This window comes from Rattus norvegicus, chromosome 6, assembly GCF_036323735.1.
Source record: "Rattus norvegicus strain BN/NHsdMcwi chromosome 6, GRCr8, whole genome shotgun sequence".
NCBI lineage: Eukaryota > Metazoa > Chordata > Mammalia > Rodentia > Muridae > Rattus > Rattus norvegicus.
The window spans coordinates 16151424-16170585 of NC_086024.1; the positions used below are offsets into that span (position 1 = coordinate 16151424).

Consider the following 19162-nt stretch of genomic DNA (forward strand, 5'->3'; position numbering starts at 1 on the left):
CTGTTGTAAACTGGCAGTATACTTATCAGCACTTCTGTGTGGCCAGTGAGTCCTGCTCCTTCACTGGCCTGGCAGCTCAAGCCTCTCTCTCTCATGGCTCTTTCCAAGTCACCCCAGGCCTGGGTCTTACCACAGTACCAGCACTGTAGGCAAATGCAGGAGAGAAGGGTGGCCTTGTGTCTTTCAACCCAACTGCCCTGAACTTCTCACTGAACCATCGCCTCGTTTTTCTTGAGTCCAGCCTTTCATATGTCATGTGAGGAGGGCTATGCATTCACATCTTTTCATTACTATTTCTCAGAAGTACTAATCTATCTCACATTTGTTTGCAAGCTACTCCTCTCCCTCTGCCCTGTCTTCTCTCGTCCTTGCTCTGTTCCCCTCTGCTTCTCTGACGTGTGCTGGGTTTCTATTGCGCTGCCTCTCCTACTTGCTTATGTCTACCCGGTTGCCGGCATGCCCCGCTGTGTACATTGGTCAGGTGCAGACAGATCACTCTCTGTCCTTGATGAGTTACTAGGATTACAATTACTGTCTGGTGTGTGCCCAGAGTGACAGAATTGATGGACCCGTAGGCTGACATTCATAAGCCAGAGCTACCAAGCGTTTCAAAAACAGTCTTGTTTTTGCCAAGGAAGGTGAGCAAATACAGGCCAGGGCTTAAACATCCACAGGGGGTTATTTCTGAAGTGATTGCTTCTAAATGAGAAGCATTTGAAACCTCACAGCTCTCTTGACAAGTAAATTCCACAGCCGTGTGTTTTGCTGGTGTCTGCTGATTAATTACAGCGCTGTGACACATGAAAGCCCTGGTGGTTGGTTTAGTGCAGCTGTGGAGAAAAGAAAGCAAGGCTCAGTGACTTGCCAGCCCTTTGGGGACACTGGAGGTTGAGGCCGAGGGAGGTCTTTCTCCCTCTGGCAGTCACCACATAGAAACAGAAGCCCCAGCCAGCCCCTTCTCCAGACTCTATGCCGGGTGGTTTGGCCCCTGCAGGCTGTGGTAAGGGAGCAGCATGTGATCAGTGCTTCTAAAATAACAGGTCCTTTGCAGAGAAGGTGTTCACTGTTCACACAAGGGCTGAGCCCACACTAGGCATGGTGGCATACACCTGTAACTCCAGTATTCAGGAGGCAGGCAGAAGCAGGAGGATCAACTGGTTCAAGGCCATCCTCAGCTACATAGGGAGTTTGAGACTACCCTAAGCTACTTCATTTCTTATCTAAAAGAGGGCGGAGCAGGGGGAGAATCTGGACACATGACTTCAACCTATAATCCCAGCACTTAGAAGACTAAGGTACAGACTGGGAGATGGTACCATGAGTAAAGAACTTGGACTTATCCCAAGAGCCCACATAAAGCCAGGTGTGGCAGCTTACGTGTCTATAATCCCAGCACACCTGGCAGAGGATGCAACAGAAAAGGAAAAGAAAATGCTAAAATAGAATTTTTTAATTCTTACTGTGTTTATTGGCACTTTGTTTCCTTCATCCTTATCTGCTTATATAGGTGACTGATGAACCAAAGGAACTGTGTGCCCTGAAGCTTTCAGGCCAGAGAACCTTCTGTCTCATCCATTCCTCTCCAAAGATCTGTGCCCCTCACAGAGCACAGTGGGTGCCATTGCTGAGGAGGAGCCGTGCACATTGCACATGGTCCTGATTGCTTGTGTGGTCAAACAGCGCCACCATCATAAACATAAACACTCGAGACACCAGACTCTGCTCTTTCTGCCCCTAATTCTGGTATATACTTGTAAGTGTCGAAAGTGTACACATCTGATTGCTTACCCTTCTGACTGCGAAGGAGAAGTCTGAAAGGTGTGTTACAGACACTGCTTCCTGCTTCTGCATAGACATGCTGTGCGGTGCCTACCTCATTAGCCCACATTGCCCTAATGAACCCAGATTTATGTCTAAGCCACATAGACTCATAGTTCCTTCCCATGCAGGCTTGGAGTTTAGTTTCTTGTAAGGCTGCTGACATAAAGGGAATTCCACTTCTTAGCTGAACTCAGCATATGGGTTGTTTCTACCTAAGGAGCTCTTGAGGTTGATGATTTTGTGGTCACAGTGATCCTCAGTCTGGGGAATTGTGGGGAATTGTGGGAGTGACCGAGAGCATGGGTTTGTTTGGCCAGGCCACGGGCTGCCTACCACTGCTGCATCCCTCTAGCCCTGAAACTTTTCAGCAAGCTTTCTTATGAAGATAGGGTCGGTTTCCTTTGAGGGGTTGTTTTGAAGAAATCTAAAAGGGAAGAACAACCCTTTTCTCAGCAGAATATTTTTTTTCTCTTTTCTGGTTCAGGTTTTTCATTTGTTACAAGCCTACATTACAGACTCCAAACACAGAATAAATGCAGATTTCCTTCAGGAGCTGAGTGACATCACTGTTTGTACCAAAGCCAAACTCTGGCTAGCCATGAGGTATGTAAAAGCCCCACATGCTGTTTCTAGTGTGAGGAGTTTTTAAGTTATTCATATTAGTTTCCAGACTTTTGGGGGTATTTTAGACCTTTGCGTTGTGATGAACAAAAGTATTTCTTGAAAGTTTTTCTAAAATTGCTGAGTTTTGGGGCTAGGGGTTTGATACAATTCAATATCAGCTGTTTCTTACCCTCATCAAGAACCCAACTCTGTTGTTTCATCTGTATTGTACAAACCCTTAGAAGCCGTGGCTCCTTGGGCAACTAGAAGGCACTGAGGAGAAGGTGGGACTTGCATGGAAAAGGGACCAGAACATTGCCAGGACTAAGTTATATCAACAAAAGCAGAGGGGGCCATTTTTCTTTTCTTTTCTTTTTTCTTTTTTCTTTTTCTTTTTACTGTTTTGCCATTCTTAACATGTGCTCGTTCTGGAACTTAGAATATAAAAGATAAAGAGTGATATAAAGTAAAAACAATCTTCCATTTTATTATATGTAGAGAAAACTCTAACACTGTTCAAAATCTTTGTTTAGCTCCCCAGATATTGGTAGGACAGTCTCTCTTCAAGGCCCCGTGTGAGTTAATTCTGACAAAGGTAGAAGAAGGCCAGTTGCAGGTGGTAATGGTACAAGCCTTTAATCACAGCACTCAAGAGACAGAGGCAGGCAAATCTCTATGAATATGATGCCAGCCTAGTCTGCAAATTGAGGTCAGGACAGCCCGGGCTTTGTTATACAGAGAAACCTGTCTTGGGGGAAAAGAGGCCAGAGGTACTTAAGATGGCCTTGTGAAATGGCTCGATAACCATCCATGAAGCAGAGGAAACTGGGTGGGCCACACTGAAAGTGAGGAGAGCCGCTGGTGGCTGTCCGAAGTGGTGGGTGTGGTGATGGATATGTAGTGACTGTCTCAAGTCATACTTAACTGTGGGCATGCTTACTAGTTGGGTCCTCTCTGTCGGAATCACCACTGAGGTTATGGTAAGCTGTTGTTTCCCTAAGCATGACAACGCTTGCCTTCTGCCTCTCTAGACACACTTCCAGAGAACAGATACCTGGGGTTACATTTGTGCCTTAGCTTTTCACCAAGTATTAGGTCAGGCCTTCCAAACTACTATTTCTGGGGATCAGGAAATGGGGGATCTCCAAGAATCTTCTGCTGAAAATCATCTTTAGCCATTCCCTCGACAAGAGTTAAGCGTTGGTTCTGAAGCCTATAAGGGAGGAATCTATCCCTTTTGCTCAGGCTCACCGGACGTCCATTCCTTCTTGTTGCATGAGAAAAAAGATGGAGGGATGGACTTCAGTTTGCTCAGTGCCTGAAGATGGCTGGCGAAGTCTTACTTCTACCCACAACACTCTTCAGCTGGAGAGGGCCTTCCCACCTTGGCAGACATCCCCATGGACCCTGTCACTGTTGTCCAAATCAATGCTGTTAATGTCATCATCCCTTCCACTCACTTCTGAGTTTTTCTTAGCCTAGAAAATAAAGCCTTGAGTCACATCAGCTTACTTGTTTCTACCTCCTTGCCCAGAGTACAGGAAAGCCAAAGTCCTGTTTCCTATAGTCAACTCTCTGTTATCCAAGTATGAACTTTGTACTCAGTGGGTGGCTCCTAATGCCAGGTCTTCTCTTACTCCCTGTACTGGCTGGTTTTGTGTGTCAACTTGACACAAGCTGGAGTTATCACAGAGAAAGGAGGAGCCTCAGTTGAGGAAATACCTCCATGAGACCCAGCTATAAGGCATTTTCTCAATTAGTGATCAAGGGGGAGGACCCAGTCCATTGTGGGTGGTGCCATCCCTGGGCTGGTAGTCTCGGGTTCTATAAGAAAGCAAGCTGAGCAAGCCAGGGGAAGCAATCCAGTAACATCCCTCCATGGCCTCTGCATCAACTCCTGCTCCCTAACCTGCTTGAGTTCCAGTCCTGACTTCCTTTGGTGATAAAACAGCAATTAAGCTGAATAAACCCTTTCCTCCCCCTACTTGCTTTTTGGTCACGATGTATGTGCAGAAATAGAAACCCTGACTAAGACACTCCCCAACATACATTTTTACAAGTATTAATCAGGGTGTATTTAGAGCCTAGAATAGGGTTTGGGAGGAAATCCTGCTGCAGAAGCTCAGGATATTCCAGAGCCTTGCAGGAGCCTTTCTTTATTATGCACATCATTGAGAAATGCCCATAGGCTGAGTTGAAAACTATAGAATACCATGTAGGTAATGAAACCAACACCTGTCCTGGGCCTGCCTCGTCTCAGAGGGTCTCTTGCTGTGGGAGAGGTTTGTCTACACTGGTCAACTGCATGCTCAAATGAACCCATTTAGGGTCATGGTAGTTACCTGTCAAGGCAATCCTTTCTGACTTCTTCCTGCTATGCCGTGAAGGTGTTACTATGGGAGTGTTCCAGAGTTAACTGCTCAAGAGGCCCTTGTATATTCCTGGGCATTTACACATGAAAGATAAAGGTGCCTAGGATGGACTGAGGACTCTGCAGCTTTCTAGTGTAACCTATGAGAAATTACTGTTGCTGGGAAAAGAAACTATCGGTTTAAGTTCTAGCAGTAACACATTTCTCCTCCTGTAGTTTATTCAACCCTTGAGTTCATTCAGTCCAATAAGCTCGAGAATTTGAGAGTGTGGGCCATTTAGTTGTCCTTTTGTTCCAAAAAGTTTCTTTTTAAAAAAATTTATTGGATCTATGGATGATCAACCGAATTTTAAAATTTGGACTCTTAAGTTGAAAGCACACAGACTTTTGTCATACATTCATGTTTTGACTTTGCAGGAATAATAAGGACTTATTTATATGATCTGGTTGAGCACAGTTGGGGGAGACTTTTACATGATAAATGGCCAGCTGGGAATGTGGTTTGAGTAGAGCACATGGAGTCTGCTCTTCCAGGCCACTTTTCATTCCAGGATGTCAAGTGTCTTCACGGAAATCAGCTCACTAATCCTTCCCATCCCTCCCTTCTCCCTTTTCTTAGCCTTCCCTTCTCAGTCCAATTCTCCGTCTTTCCCTGGGGTGAGGGCAGCAGTTACCAGCTCCTGGTGGGGCAGAAAGCCTGCCCAGGTCAGGAACCAAGTAAGAATGAGCCCCATCCTGGAAAAGTTGTCTAGGGATGCCACAGGAGGATGCCCTCTAGTCCCCAAGGATGGCCCTCCTGTTGTCCTTGCTGTCTGCAGGCTGCAACTCGGCTGTCCTAGCAGAGTCACAGGCCCAACAGGAAGAACTTGAAAAGCTCTTTCAAGCAGACTAAGAAGAGGAAACAGCTTATTTACTTTGGTTGTGATTTAGGATTACAATTATATTGGGCTTAACTTTTTTTAGAAGTGGTTTGTTATCTTATGTTTCCTTCAGTCATAAAAGAGTAAATATGTATTGGGTGTTCCTTTTAGAAAACTTGATGACATAAACCATGTGTGTGGGTACACATGTGTTAATCCTACTACTTAGGGGTGCAGAGACAAAAGGGCTGTTGCAAATTTCAGGCCAGTCTGAGCTACTCAGTGAAATGGTTTCAAAAAAACAAAGCCCAAAAAGATAAGGAAAGAGTGGTGAGCTTTGTGTACGGCTAGACTCAGTGGGGTGGGTAATGGAATGACCAACGGGAGACATTTTCTACTGAACTGAACGTCTTCAGTGGTTTTCATGGACTATCAGTTCATGTCAAGGAAAAATAGCCTACCACAAATCTGAAAAGGAATATAAAAATGAAGTCCACTCTTACCACAGTTCAGTGGGAACCGTGTTATTGGTTAACAGTTTTATGTGACTGCTTTATGTTTTCCCGTTTTTGTTTAACATAGCTAAGGTTCCATTCAGTATAAAAATTATAGCTTCCTTTCTTCATTTGGTGATATGAAAATATTTGCTATTGTTATTACTTAAAACTTTATGACTGCTATGGAAAATGGTTATCTCACTTCCTTAAAAATTGAAATTAGAATCAGTATATAATCCTGCAGTTCTCTTTCTAAGTACCCAGAGAGAGAGGGCCTTAGACAGTTGTGCTACCCTGCTTGTAGCAACTTTCTTCCTGGTAACTAAACCACAGAACAGCAGTGTTCGTTGCTGACAGTATATCAAAATATGGCATATACATATGGTGACATTATTCCATCTTTAAAGAAAAGCTCCCATCCCCAGTGCTAGGGATTGAACCCAGGACTTTGCACATGTAGGCCAGTGCCCTACTGCAGCCAGCAAGGTAGATCTGACCTGAGCCACCGCATGGAGGTGCCTGGAGAGAGGGTTGGGCTGAGCTGGTCATTCACAGACACAGAAAGCAGAGTGGTGTGTGGCAGAGGGAGAGCCAAGAGATGCTGTTTCATGGTACAGGGTTAGCTTTACAGATAGAAGGGCTGGGGTAACATAGTAGCTTCATACTTAAAACATTTAAAAATAGCAAGTGCTCTAAACAAAATCTGTACTGACATTTCTTCAGGGTTATTTTTTAATGGGGGTGGGTGTCTTCCTACCACTAACCATCTCTACAAAAAATAACTTTCCCTTTTCTAATTAGGAAAAGAATCTTTTGTTGACAAGTGGGTTTAAGCATCTTTCTATGTCTCTCTCTCTCTCTCTCTCTCTCTCTCTCTCTCTCTCTTTCTGTCTCTCTCTCTCTGTCTCTCTCTCTCTCTCTCTCTCTCTCACACACACACACACACACACACACAGATTTGGGTTTATTTGTTTGTTTTGCTGGGTTTTGGAGATGGGGTCTCATTATATAGTTCTTACTCTCCTGAAACTCACCAAGATCTGCATGCCTCTGCCTCCCAAGTGTGCTGGGATTAAAAACATGTGCCATTATAACTGGCTTCATTACTCTACTTTTTAACATCCTAAATAATGTTCTAATAAAAATTTCTCTGTGTATGACTATGTATATGGAGTCAGTCTGTAATTCTGGCCTTAGGTTTCATTTCTAAAAGTAGACTAAGTCTCTTGAGAGAGAGCACAGTGTTACAGGTGCCAACAGTGTATGGAGACCTTGGCCAAAACTTTAAGGTTTTCTAAAGCTTTTTAGAATGCCTATTTTGCACCAAACTCTGGATCATGGTATATATGATTCCATGAGTTCATCTCAAAATTCTCTTGGTATTAGAAATTTAATTTTCCTGTGGAGGCACGCCCTGTGTATAACACTAGTTTAGTTTGGCATAAGTTCAGAGATAAGTCAAACAAGTATAGTTATATTTTCAACTTTAATGTTTTAACACAGTAACTGACACACTTTATTTAACCTTTGTCTCTGCTTCTTAAGGATTTTTCCCTGGGCTTTCTAAGGGTACCGCTAGGCCTGGGCATACTGCGTGCTCTGCCAGAGGTGCCAGGTACCAAACTAACAACTTGTTCAGATCCTGGTGGCAAGCTGTGTGCTTTGTCTCTCTGTATGTGCCTGTTTGCACGTCCGCTCTCGTTCTCCGCCCTCGGGGATGGGCATGCAGATGGTGATTGTTTTCCTTTTACTCTCACACAGACTCTTGCACCGCAGCCTAGGCCAGTCTCCGGTGCACACCCAGGGTCTGGTCACAGCCCTCCCACTGCTGGGATGGCAGTGGCACACTCTGACCCTGCCCATCTCTGTTAATAGAGCATGCTTCGCCCACATCACTGCTGTCCTCCCATTAGGATCCACAGGAGACTGACTCCTGGTCTTGGCACTTAACAAATGCCAGGGTGGCTGGAGTAAGTTTTCATTCCAAACAATAGTTCCTGAGGCTAACGCTAGAGCGCCAGAATCACCTGGAGAGATTTAAACCCTACAGGCTTCGACTCCTACCCTGAGAGGCCCTGCTTTAGAAATAAATGCCTTTCCCTTCCCAAGTCCACTGAAGCCTGGGACCCTCATGTGGTCACTGTCCCTGAAGGTCATGTCACATTTCCTCTTTTAAGGTGTGGCTAAGGTAGAATAGACTCAGGTCACTTTGTCAGCCTTGTCTGAGCTAGGCCAGACTGTATTAAGCACTGCAACTATTCTTAAAACCACAGTTGCAGTGTGCAAAGAGGGCATCAAAACAGTTTCTCAGGCAGACTCCTGGGCTTGGAATTTTAAATGTGGAAAACCCCATGAAGTCAGTGTACCCCCATTCCTCGGCTCTATGCATGTGGAGAACTGTAGCCCACAGAGGTCAGGAGAATCCATCCATTCACATAGCTGGCCAGGTGCGAACCCCACTGAAAACTACTAACGTTTATTGAGGACTCAGCTGCCAAGTCTTTGTCAAGCTTTTTCCCATACCTTACTGCCTCCATCTGTCCAGACACTGTTATGCTGGGGACTTAGGACTTCCTGTCTAGAGTAGAGCTTCTCAGAAAGGAAGTATGCTCAGAACTCACAAGTTAGGATGAAAGTAGGACCTGAGAGCCTAAGTACTTGGCCGGCTCCAAACATCAGCCTCTGTAAATATATATCCCAGTTAGAGATGTTCTCGCCCTCATGGCCTTGTTCTCCCTTGCTAGGCAGAAGCTTGGAGCTGTAAGAGCAGACTATCAAATACATCAGGCCTGCATGCTCTCCCAACATCAGGACTGCATGCTCTCCCAACATCAGGCCTGCATGATACCAGGACTCTGTGGGCAAATTACATTCCTTGGTCCAAGCAGCCGTCCCTGTGGCTCAGGGCCTGTGGGAGGACTGGTGCTTTGTTGGCATGCAGTTGGATATTTGTCATTTTGTAAAATAACAGTCTGATAGTCTGATGAGGAAAACAAGCTCTTGACAACACAAGAATAGGTCTCAAGGTTAGGAGGAAAGCAGCCTTGGAAATGTGTGTGTGTTGGGAGAGGAGTTGTTTGTTGCGTTTTCAGTAAAATGGTGTTGAAGGAAAGAGGTATGGGAGAGTTTGTGTTTGCTAAAGAGCTACTCTCAGGGCCAGCTCTAGTACTTGGTCCCTCAAGCCAACTCTGACTTGCAGACTCTGAACTGTAACATTGACCCACTTCCTTTGCACGCTCCTCCTACCCCTGTGCTCTTCTTTACTTGTCCCCGGTAAGTTGAGTGCTGTTCCCCTTGAGGGCCTATGGGTTTTAAAATGTGAGTAAAATGTGCTTACGGAGACAAGGCTGGAGCTTGCTTGTATGTAGCAATCCCAGGTCTTGCTCAGGGGTCTGTGGCCAGCTACAGAATGGGCTCTAGAAAGAATTCCATTTGCTTCCCAGCAGCTGAAGACAGCACATCTTTTCTAACCACCAGAATTATTCACAGGAGAGACTACACTGCAAGGGCAGAAATACTGGGGCTTAGGTCTGCTTCTACCATCCCATGGCCCCAGCCCCTTCCCAGTCTCCTGTGTTCTAGACCGCTCCTCTCCACAGGAAATAGCTTCTTCTTTTGCAGTGACCTGAGAAACAGTGTGGCATCAGCCCTCAGCCATGCTGCAGCTTGCTGTCCCACCTCTATGCCACTGGCAGGAGTCCTGCCCAGAGGGGCTACTGTAGTCGGGTGATCATGGGACATTGTAAGGCTATCATCTGTGGTCCCTGCCAAGACTTGAAGGCACACGAGTCTCAGCAAGGCCGTGAGTCACGTAGCCGCCAGCAGCAGCTTTGCTTTGGTGTGTAGGCTGGGCTGAGCTTGCTGCTCTTCTCTCTCTCTCTCTCTCTCTCTCTCTCTCTCTCTCTCTCTCTTCTTCCCCTCCTCTCCTTTTCCTTCTCTCCCTTCCCTTCTTTTGTCTAAACGGTTTCCCCAGCAGTCCCTCACCTCCTTCTTCTCCACATCTGGGAGACAGGACAGAATGAGTGAGAATGTGACCACCACTGCTTTCGTCTCAGCCTGAGATTCTGTGGGAAGAAGAGACTTCTATTAAGACTCTTCCTTACTCCTCTAACTCAGCCTACTTGAAGTCACCTTCAACCTGGTGAAGAATTGAGTAGTGGGAGAGATGAAATTGGTACATACTTAGACCCTTTCAGACATCTCAGGAATGTTTAAGGCCATGACACCTCGAGAGGAGATCCTTTTGTTCTTTTAAAACAACATAAGTATGAAGTTACATTTCAGCCCAAACCTGTGAAACAAGGTGCAGAACATCCCCTTCATTAAATACGACTTTTGTAACTGTAACAAGGAGCAAGCTGTTTTAAACTGGAAGCGTTTCTTGCTGACAGCTGGACTTCTGCAAGCTAGCCAGGGTAAAGCAGTGAGATGGGGTTACTCTGTCTAACTAAGCCTTGTAGCATGTCGTTCAGGATTGGAGCTTCACACTGCAGTGGAAAGTGGAAGACAGTCTCTTCACACAGTTGTGTACCAGGCTCAGTCCCCAACTGCTGATGCTTTATGCTTTTTAAACACCAAAATCTGTAACCCCACACTGGAGCTTGTTTGCAGGCATAGAAATAAGTCTTCCTCTACTCATTGCTGTGTGAAAGTGGGGATGAAATATTGCTGTTCAAAGATTTGCACAATATTGTCCTGGTCTGACCTGGATTTTCATAATACTATGTAGAACCCTAGTACAGTGGGGTATTTTTTTCCTTTTAAAGTGTATCAAGTTCGGTCTCTTAGATAAACCAGCATCTTCCTTGAGTCATGCCCAGTGAATTAAAGGCAATTCCAGTTCACAGACAGTAGAGAATAATATAGTAGCATACTGGAGAATGTAAAATGAATGGTACTTCTAGGACACAGTTCTGTGGCCTATAATTCCAGCACTCAGGAGGCCAGGGCAGGAGGGTTGCTGCCACTTTAGCCTAGGCTGCAGTGGGGAAACCCTGTCTCAAAAGCCAAAATATAAATATAAGGTGGAAGATAATGTCCCTGTTTCAGAAACCACATTAGGATGCTGGAGAGATAACCTAGTGGTTTAAGACCACTTGCTGTTCTTACAGAGTTTGTTCTCATGTTTGGTTTCCAGCACCTGTCTGGCAACTAACAACTATCTGTAACTCCAGTCCCAGGGGGTCTGGTGCCTTCTTCTGGCCTCTATAGGCAGCAGGCATGCACACGGTACACAGACATACATACAGGCAAATACCCATGTATATAAAGTAAAAAATAAATCTCTTAAAACAAACAAACAAACAAACAAGTCTGACCAAGACAAGAACAAATTAACCAGAGCAAGTAAGAGTTTAGTAAGGACTGAAATAAGAGCTGAGATGGGAGAAATAAATGCTAGCTTGTGGGTTGAGGGGTCAAGGAAGTGTTCCAGGAGGAAAGAGACCTTCTTTACAGGCTAGCTGAGGTTTAGTTGTTCGATAAGGCTAATGCTATTTGATTGCAGAATGAGAGAGGTTATATGGATACAGACAAGCCTTTGTTGAGTAAATTAACAATATCCGCTTCTCATGCACCAAGGAGCCTCAGTACAGAGCTCAGCATTGTGGTGAGCACTTTCAGTATATGGACTAGAGCCTCAGTGGGGCCTCAGTTGTCATGGTCTAGTTATAATGCAGTCCAGGGTCCCTATGAAAAAGTTAACCAGTAGTGGAGCTCAAATAGCAGTGGAGGTAGCAGGTACAAAGTACAGAAGAAAAGGCTTTCCAGGGGAGGTGGATGTTTGAGATTAACTTTAAAACAGGAGTGCAGTTTGAAACAGCAGAAGTCATAGGAAAGAACCCGCCAAGATGGCGCCTCAGGATGCTACAGTGAGACACTACAGCATCACACATGACGAGCAGTGGGCAGACAGAGCGGAGGAGATGCTGCTCAGACGGGGTGGCCTTAAAGGAATTTGTACTTGGTCCACGACTGTAAGAAACAATCGCTGGTCTCAGTAGACCCTGGTGAGAGGCAGCTTCCTAGACACACTTGAAGTCCAAAATTTCAGTCACCTGTCACTAGTAATGGGAATGGCATGGCTTTGTCTTTGTGTTTTTGTTAAGAGGACCATAGAACCATGGAGTTTTTACTTGGAAAGGGAATATAAAGATTATCTCACTTGGGGAAGTTCTTCCCTCAAAAAGAAGCTTTTGTGGAAACTCAAGATGCTGAAGCTAAAACCTAGTAGAGATGGTAATTATAGTTCAGGCAGAGGTGGGGCCTGGAGGTGACCTGCATGGCTGCCCTCCCATTGAAGCACAGAGCGGACCAAAGAAGTACCCTGACTCCCTATTTCAGAACAGTGAAGAGGTGATTGGGGGGTGGGGGAAGCCATTGTAACAGACATGTAGTCCCCAGAAGATGGTTCCAATTAGGGGTGAAACTAACAAGCTCTGATTTACTTCTTGCCCCGCCTCCCTCTGCCTGATCATCCTTGTAGAAGATCCTACAAGCCGGCACTGTACCCAGGCCTCTCGCAGACGCCACCCTCCTGTAGAGGACCCAGCTCTACACTCTGCTATCAGAGGCTGCTGTTCCAGGCTTCTTCCTGAGAGGCCCACTCCAGCAGGCCAGGCGGAGTATAGATTCCGGTGTTTGAGAAGGTTAGCTCTCCTGGCTGCCCACTGTCCTGTAGCAGTGACCATCTGGAGGTAGTACCTCTGATACAGACTGTATGGCAATACGCCTGCCTCAGTACTGAGCTCATTAGGCCCTGTACCCAAATGCCCTGTGTGCCCGGGGTTTAGCCCTCTTCCAGGAAGACTTGTAGAGAAGGGGCAGGTCTCTGCCTGGATGACGGAGCAGTCTGGAAGAGGCCCAGCACTGCCGCACTGCCTTCCACTCCTCCTTGCCCTCAGCTGCCTGTGCACCTGGGCCTCAACAGTGATGGCAGCCGCCTGCACGTCTGGGAGCTCCTTCCCATGCAGGCTGAGAGACCATTCCTCTCTGAGGATGAAGAGACAGCCTGTGTTCTGGGAAGGGCCTGCTTCTTGAGACTGTTGAACAGGAAGCCTCAAGCCTGGGTTTCGGGGAGAGCATGCTATAGAAAAATCAGAGGAAGCACTGCCAGGTAGACCTTGGAGCCCACTAGTGTGCCCTGTACCATCCAGAGGCTCCATTTTTACCTTCAGAGTTGAAAGCTCTAAAGTTAGGATAAGCCTGTGTGCTATCTCAGACCTTTAATCCCAGCACGGGGAGTCAGAGGTAGGGACATCTCTGAGTTTGAGGCCAGCCTAGTCTACAAAGTAGGTTTCAGGGCATCCAGAACTACATAGTGATACCGACTCAAAAAATAGGAAGGAAGGAAGGAAGGAAGGAAGGAAGGAAGGAAGGAAGGAAGGAAGGAAACAGAAATAGTAAAAGTTATGTCCAGTAGCTTAGGCTCTGCTAGCATGTCAGGCTGGAAAGAGGCCCAGCACTGGCGTGTGTGGGTGCACAGCAACACTGGCGTGTGTGGGTACATAGCCTTTTATGCTTGGCACTCACTCTCTCTTCAGGAGTTGTGTTTAGGGGCATAAATACAATGTGCTTGTCTGGAAAACCTTGACTATTTTTGGCTTTGCCCTGATTTTGGGGTGGTTACTTGAGCTCTATGAACAGTGTTGTTGATTCTGAAAAATGGAGAAGTAATGTCTATGTTTCTTAGTAAAAAGATAAAATTAAAGAAGAATATTGTTAAGATGACTTTTTCAGTAAAATGTGGTATACTGTTATTCTATTGCTCTCATTGCTGAAACCAAGGTTCAAGCCTATACCTGGCCAACTTCACATGACCATAGCTTCTCAGACATGACATAAGACATTCTCCCTATGATACATCCAGACTTGTCACTCAGCATCCAGAGGGTCCCTTTCTCCCTGCTTGTTTATCCTTGTCTGCTGCTGGAAAGTGAGCTGGAAGAATAAAGAGGCCCAGTTATCATCCTATAGCATAATCAATGCTATGTAACCTCCAAGACCAAACTACAAAAGGTCTTCTTAGATACCACTTCTCTCCCATAATTCCCAGCTCATAGCTTATGAAGTTATTAACCGGCAATTTCTCTGGCAGCATATTAAACTTTACTTTTAAACAAGTCACAGAGGGAGGGAAACATGCATCTCTCATAAAACTGTTTCCCAGGCTTTGAACAAATCCCAAAACCCACACAAGGTCTCCTTTTCATCATTCTCTGCACACAGCTTGAATAGTAGTGCATTAATAAGGAAAAGATGCTTAATAGAAGAATGGAAAAACACAAGTCTCCGGGAGTACAGGGGCTCCCTGCAGGCCCTCTGAACAGACCAGGTGAGCCTTCATGCAGCAACAGGGGAAGTCATGGCTTGAGATTGCAGGACCCCTTTGTGTGTGGCAGAGGGGAAGCAGAGCAGGAGTGTTTTCAGACCTGCCTTGAGAGGGGCCATGCCTTCCACAGACTGGAATACCACAGACTTATGGACTACCTCCCCTAGGGCCCTGGTGAAAGGGTAAAGGCCTCAGCTCTCCTGAATCCTTTCCCTTCAGAGAAAGGCTGTGCCCCAGGAGGAAGCATGGAGGGATATAGCAAGCGGCTGGGCCTTCGTAACTTTCCCAGATACTTCCAATTTAGGGTCCTTCTGCAGGTTCCCAGAAGGCTGGTCCATACCAGAACAGGGCACTAAGGAAAGGCTTCATTTTAAGAGCCCAAGAAGGAGGAGTACATGTAAGTTTCTCCATTTGGGGTGTGTGTGAAAGCACTGGTGGTTTTAGTTGCAGTAATCACTCAGCCTACCAGCACCACCCCCTTAGGAGGACAAGGTAATCTCAGGACCGGGTAGCCTGCCAACCCCATGTTGCTGCCAGCTGGCTTGCCTTCAAATCTGAATCCTAGCTGGTACCGGGGAGGGAAATCGCTTGTTTAAAATTACATATTCTGCAATTCATGACCATTTGGCATTGTGGCTTAAACAAATCTCCATTTGTTTCTCCAAGAATGCCATATGTTGATTAGTTGCCCAGGCTGTGGTAAAAATGGAAATCAGAATGGGAGCAGGAGCTTCTCTTTATTTAATTTACACTTCCACATTTACATGGCTTAATGTGGCCTGCTTCAAAGGAAGACCTCCTACATCCCAGCCACAGCAGCTCTGTAAGCAAACACAAGCTCTGTGGACAGCCTCCACAAACTGTGCTGAGCTGCTGGGATTGTAAGAGGGACAGACAGTTGGGAGACCCAGAGACTGTCAGCAGAAAGTCAGCCAGCACAGCAGCTCCTCTGAGGTGGTCAGGAAAGGCATCTTCAGAGGACACGCTTGGAGAAGAATTTTAAATAAAGGGCCCAGCACAGCAGGCAAGGGTCAAGAGCCCAGTCACAACAGTGTGTTGCAAACATTATATGTAAACGGTGCCTTCTCTGCCATTTTCTGGCCTTGTCTTCCTTTCCCACCTGCTCTGTCCACCTTTCTTCCTCCCTAATCTGATGGCCCTTGTCACTCCTCCCCATGACCACAGCCCCTGTGTGGCTATGCTGAAGGCCAGGGCTACTCACTCTCAGCCAGAAGCCCCTGCTCCTCTTCGCTGGCTCCTTTGATCTGCAATTTTAAGTACCCAGCCCAGGATGAGCCCTTGCTGAGACTCAAGACCCCTTCCTTCAGACATGTCAGCTGTAACTGATGTATGTCTGGTGCCTCCTCCTTTTTCCTCTGACCAGCCCAAGTCTTTCCATGTCTCCAAACCCGTCTTCCTTCATAACATTCCTTTACATTGCTTTTTGTTTTTCCCCTCCCTTACAAAAACTATATACTCCGTAAGGTCAAAACTTAGGCCTCTTTCCCCCTCCCCCCCCCTCCTTCAGCAGGATACCCCTATAGTGTTCAGCAGAGGTTAGCCTTGGGTCTACCCACAGCTTGGGGAGTAGTTCCTTGGGAAGTCCAGATCAGTTTTCCTGAGACTTAGATATCAACAGCAGGAGCTTGAAGCAGAACAGTTGTTCTCAGCCCTCTGCACATAACCATGGGTTCTTATGGAAAAGTTTGCTGTTACGTACACAAAGTGGATTGTTTCTTTGAGAGCGTCCGTGTGGGTTCACAGTTTTGAGTGGCATCCAGCCTTCCAGTGTGATTTTAGTTGCTGGGATGATCCACAGGAACTTCAGCCCTTTAGTCTTACAATCAATTGACTCTAAGCTCTCCTCCTGCTCCTGTTCATCCTCCTGCAGCACTCCGTTCTGGTCCCTTCTGTCCTGTCTCTAAACACCGCGTTCTCTATAGATGCTCTGGACTCAAGTTTCAGGTGTACCACTTCCTCTGTGGGGTCAGTGCTGGCCTGCTGCCCAGACTCCTACCAGATCTATCCCCTCTCCCAACAGCCTTCATTTTAATCCTTCGATCCCTCTTTCATGCCACCATTTGATGAGAGGCTATATGTTTCTCCCACTAAACTAATAGGTTTTAAGTATTTGTTTTGTTTTAAATGGCCAAAAACACCATACCTTCCCTCCAAAAAAAACAAAAAAAAACAAAAAAAAAAAACAAAAAAAACCTTTTACAAGGTTGGCCAGTAGATATGTGTGCAGCTATGTATTTGTATGCATACAGATACACTAGTCACACCCTGACTTGTGAAATCTACTATGACTTGAAATTCTGAATAATAGCTAATAATTTGCACACTCAAAGCCTGCAGCAGATTCTGGGAGGCAGAACCAGGAGAACTATAACAAGCTCAAGGCCAGCCTGGTCTACAAAGCAAGTTCCATGCCAGACAGAGTTATACAGCAAGACCCTGTCTCAAAAATACACTCATACCATCTAGGCTTGGTGGCACACACCTTTAATCCCAGCACTTGGCCAGAACTTGAGAAGCAGAGGCAGGAGGATCTCTGTGAGTTCAAGACCAGCCTGGTCTACATAGTTAGTTGTAGGACAGCCAGGGCTACACAGAGAAACTCTTGTCTCAAAAACAGACTAAATAGCCCCCCACCACACACACACACACACACACACACACACACCCCCAGGGAATCTAATTCAATTTTCTTAAGACTCAGCAGATTTGTTTTCAGGAATGTTAGCTTTTAGCATACCTATTACCTTACTGACATCACCATTCAGTGCAATGGAAGGTGTATTTTACCTAGAAAAAGAATTTAAAAGTTAGGGAAATATTCTATTATTTTACTTAAAATTGTTGCATTTCACTAATTATATCTTTTTTTTTCTCCATCTTTATTAACTTGGGTATTTCTCGTTTACATTTCAGTTGTTATTCCCTTTCCCAGTTTCTGGGCCAACATCCCCCTAACCCCTCCCCCTCCCCTTCTCTATGGGTGTTCCCCTCCCCATCCTCCCCCCATTGCCGCCCTCCCCCCAACAATCACGTTCACTGGGGGTTCAGTCTTGGCAGGACCCAGGGCTTCCCCTTCCACTGGTGCTCTTACTAGGATATTCATTGCTACCTATGAGGTCAGAGTCCAGGGTCAGTCCATGTATGGTCTTTAGGTAGTGGCTTAGTCCCTGGAAGCTCTGGTTGCTTGGCATTGTTGTTCATAAGGGTTCTCGAGCCCCTTCAAGCTCTTCCAGTCCTTTCTAAGATTCCTTCAACGGGGGTCCTGTTCTCAGTTCAGTGGTTTAATGATGGCATTCGCACTAATTATATCTTAAAGATATACAAGATTAATCATTCTGGGCAAAAACTTTCTAGAAATCCTGTATTAAGGTACTGAAACTTCTAGAATACCACTGGAGTTTAGTGTCCTCTCTCTCTCTCTCCCAACCCCTTTTCTGTCTCCATCCTGTCTCTTTCACTGGTCAGGATCCATCAGTCTACTTCATAGCTGATGGAGTGGGCCATACACACTGGAGTTGAAAACACTCTCCAGGGCTCTAAGTTCCTTGAGGGCAGTGACTGTGTCATCGTCCTCTTTCCAGACCCTGGCATTCCTCCTGTTTCCTAGTGACTTCTGAGGAGATGTTTTCTGAATGAACAGGCCTTAGTGAAAACAGATCGGCAGCCTCTGGGATTCCGGAAGGGCTAAGAGAGGTAAATAATTTATCACAGGCTTCCCAAGGGCTCCTGCCATCCTCTAAACACTGGAGCCATTGTGGATATGCCCTGCACTCCATCTCTAACCCCCGGCTTCCAGGACAGAGGGCAGAAGGTGTAATGGAGTTCAGAAATTTCCCAAGGCAAGGACGTACTCAGCAGGTTCTCTGCTGGGTGCTTGTAAAGAGACAAGTGAGTTTTACAAAGACTGGTGGAAGAAAAAAGCAAGGTTCTCAAAGAGCCTTCATTTTCATTCTTGTATACAAACTTAGTCCTCATGCCTGACTCCCCTGCACCTTCTAACACTGTTCTGCTGGGCTGAGCCTGGCTGTTAGTTCCCGTCAAACACTGTAAACCTTCATTAGACTATGCCCATGCCAGGATTTTTTTTTTTCATTTGAATGTTTAAAAAAAAAAATCCCAGCCTCCCCCAAAACCGTGTGGCTTGTTTGCTGTCCAGCTGGCTTGCTGCTCCTTGAGGTTTTATTCTCATCATCAAAGAGGCTTGACAGACCAAGAACAAACCTCCGGCTCACCCTGAACTCACATATACTGTGTCCAAGTCAGAGTGAGTGAGAGAAAAAGAAAAAAGTGTTTTCCTGACTGAGAAGCCAGGTCAGAGAAAACCCAAGTCTCTGACTCTACATGGGTCTACTATGTGGCTATTCTGGAGGGTGGAGCCATGAATGGGGGACTTCAGCCAGAATCATTCTCTGAGATCCTCAGAACCAGCATGGACTGTGTTGTGACCACGAGTCTCTGTTCATAATTTTGATTGCAACAAGCTGGCCCAGAGTCTCAAACTCATGAAGAACCAGAGTGGTCTGTCCCTGCAGAGTCTCGGGGAGCAGTGAATTCAGCAGCCAGTGTGTGCTTAGGAAACATGCAGGGGTTCTGTTCATTGAGGAATGTTTACAAGGATGTTAACTGCTGCATGCAGCACTTGGGAAGTCCAGGCTGGAGA

At 46.0% G+C, this 19162-nt stretch overlaps 1 protein-coding gene across 7 annotated transcripts in view; it reads left to right on the forward strand.

Annotated features, from left to right (window-relative positions):
- Window positions 1-19162, forward strand: part of Thada (THADA, armadillo repeat containing) — a 303931-nt gene that overhangs the window by 214831 nt on the left and 69938 nt on the right. For 5 of the 7 annotated variants that reach the window (XM_006239705.5, XM_006239707.5, XM_017594120.3 and 2 more), the window contains one exon: window positions 2306-2424. The exons of the other annotated variants lie outside the window; for them this stretch is intronic. In XM_006239705.5, the coding sequence (XP_006239767.1) occupies window positions 2306-2424 (119 nt within the window). The remainder of the gene's footprint in view (window positions 1-2305; window positions 2425-19162) is intronic. 7 annotated transcript variants of the gene reach the window in all.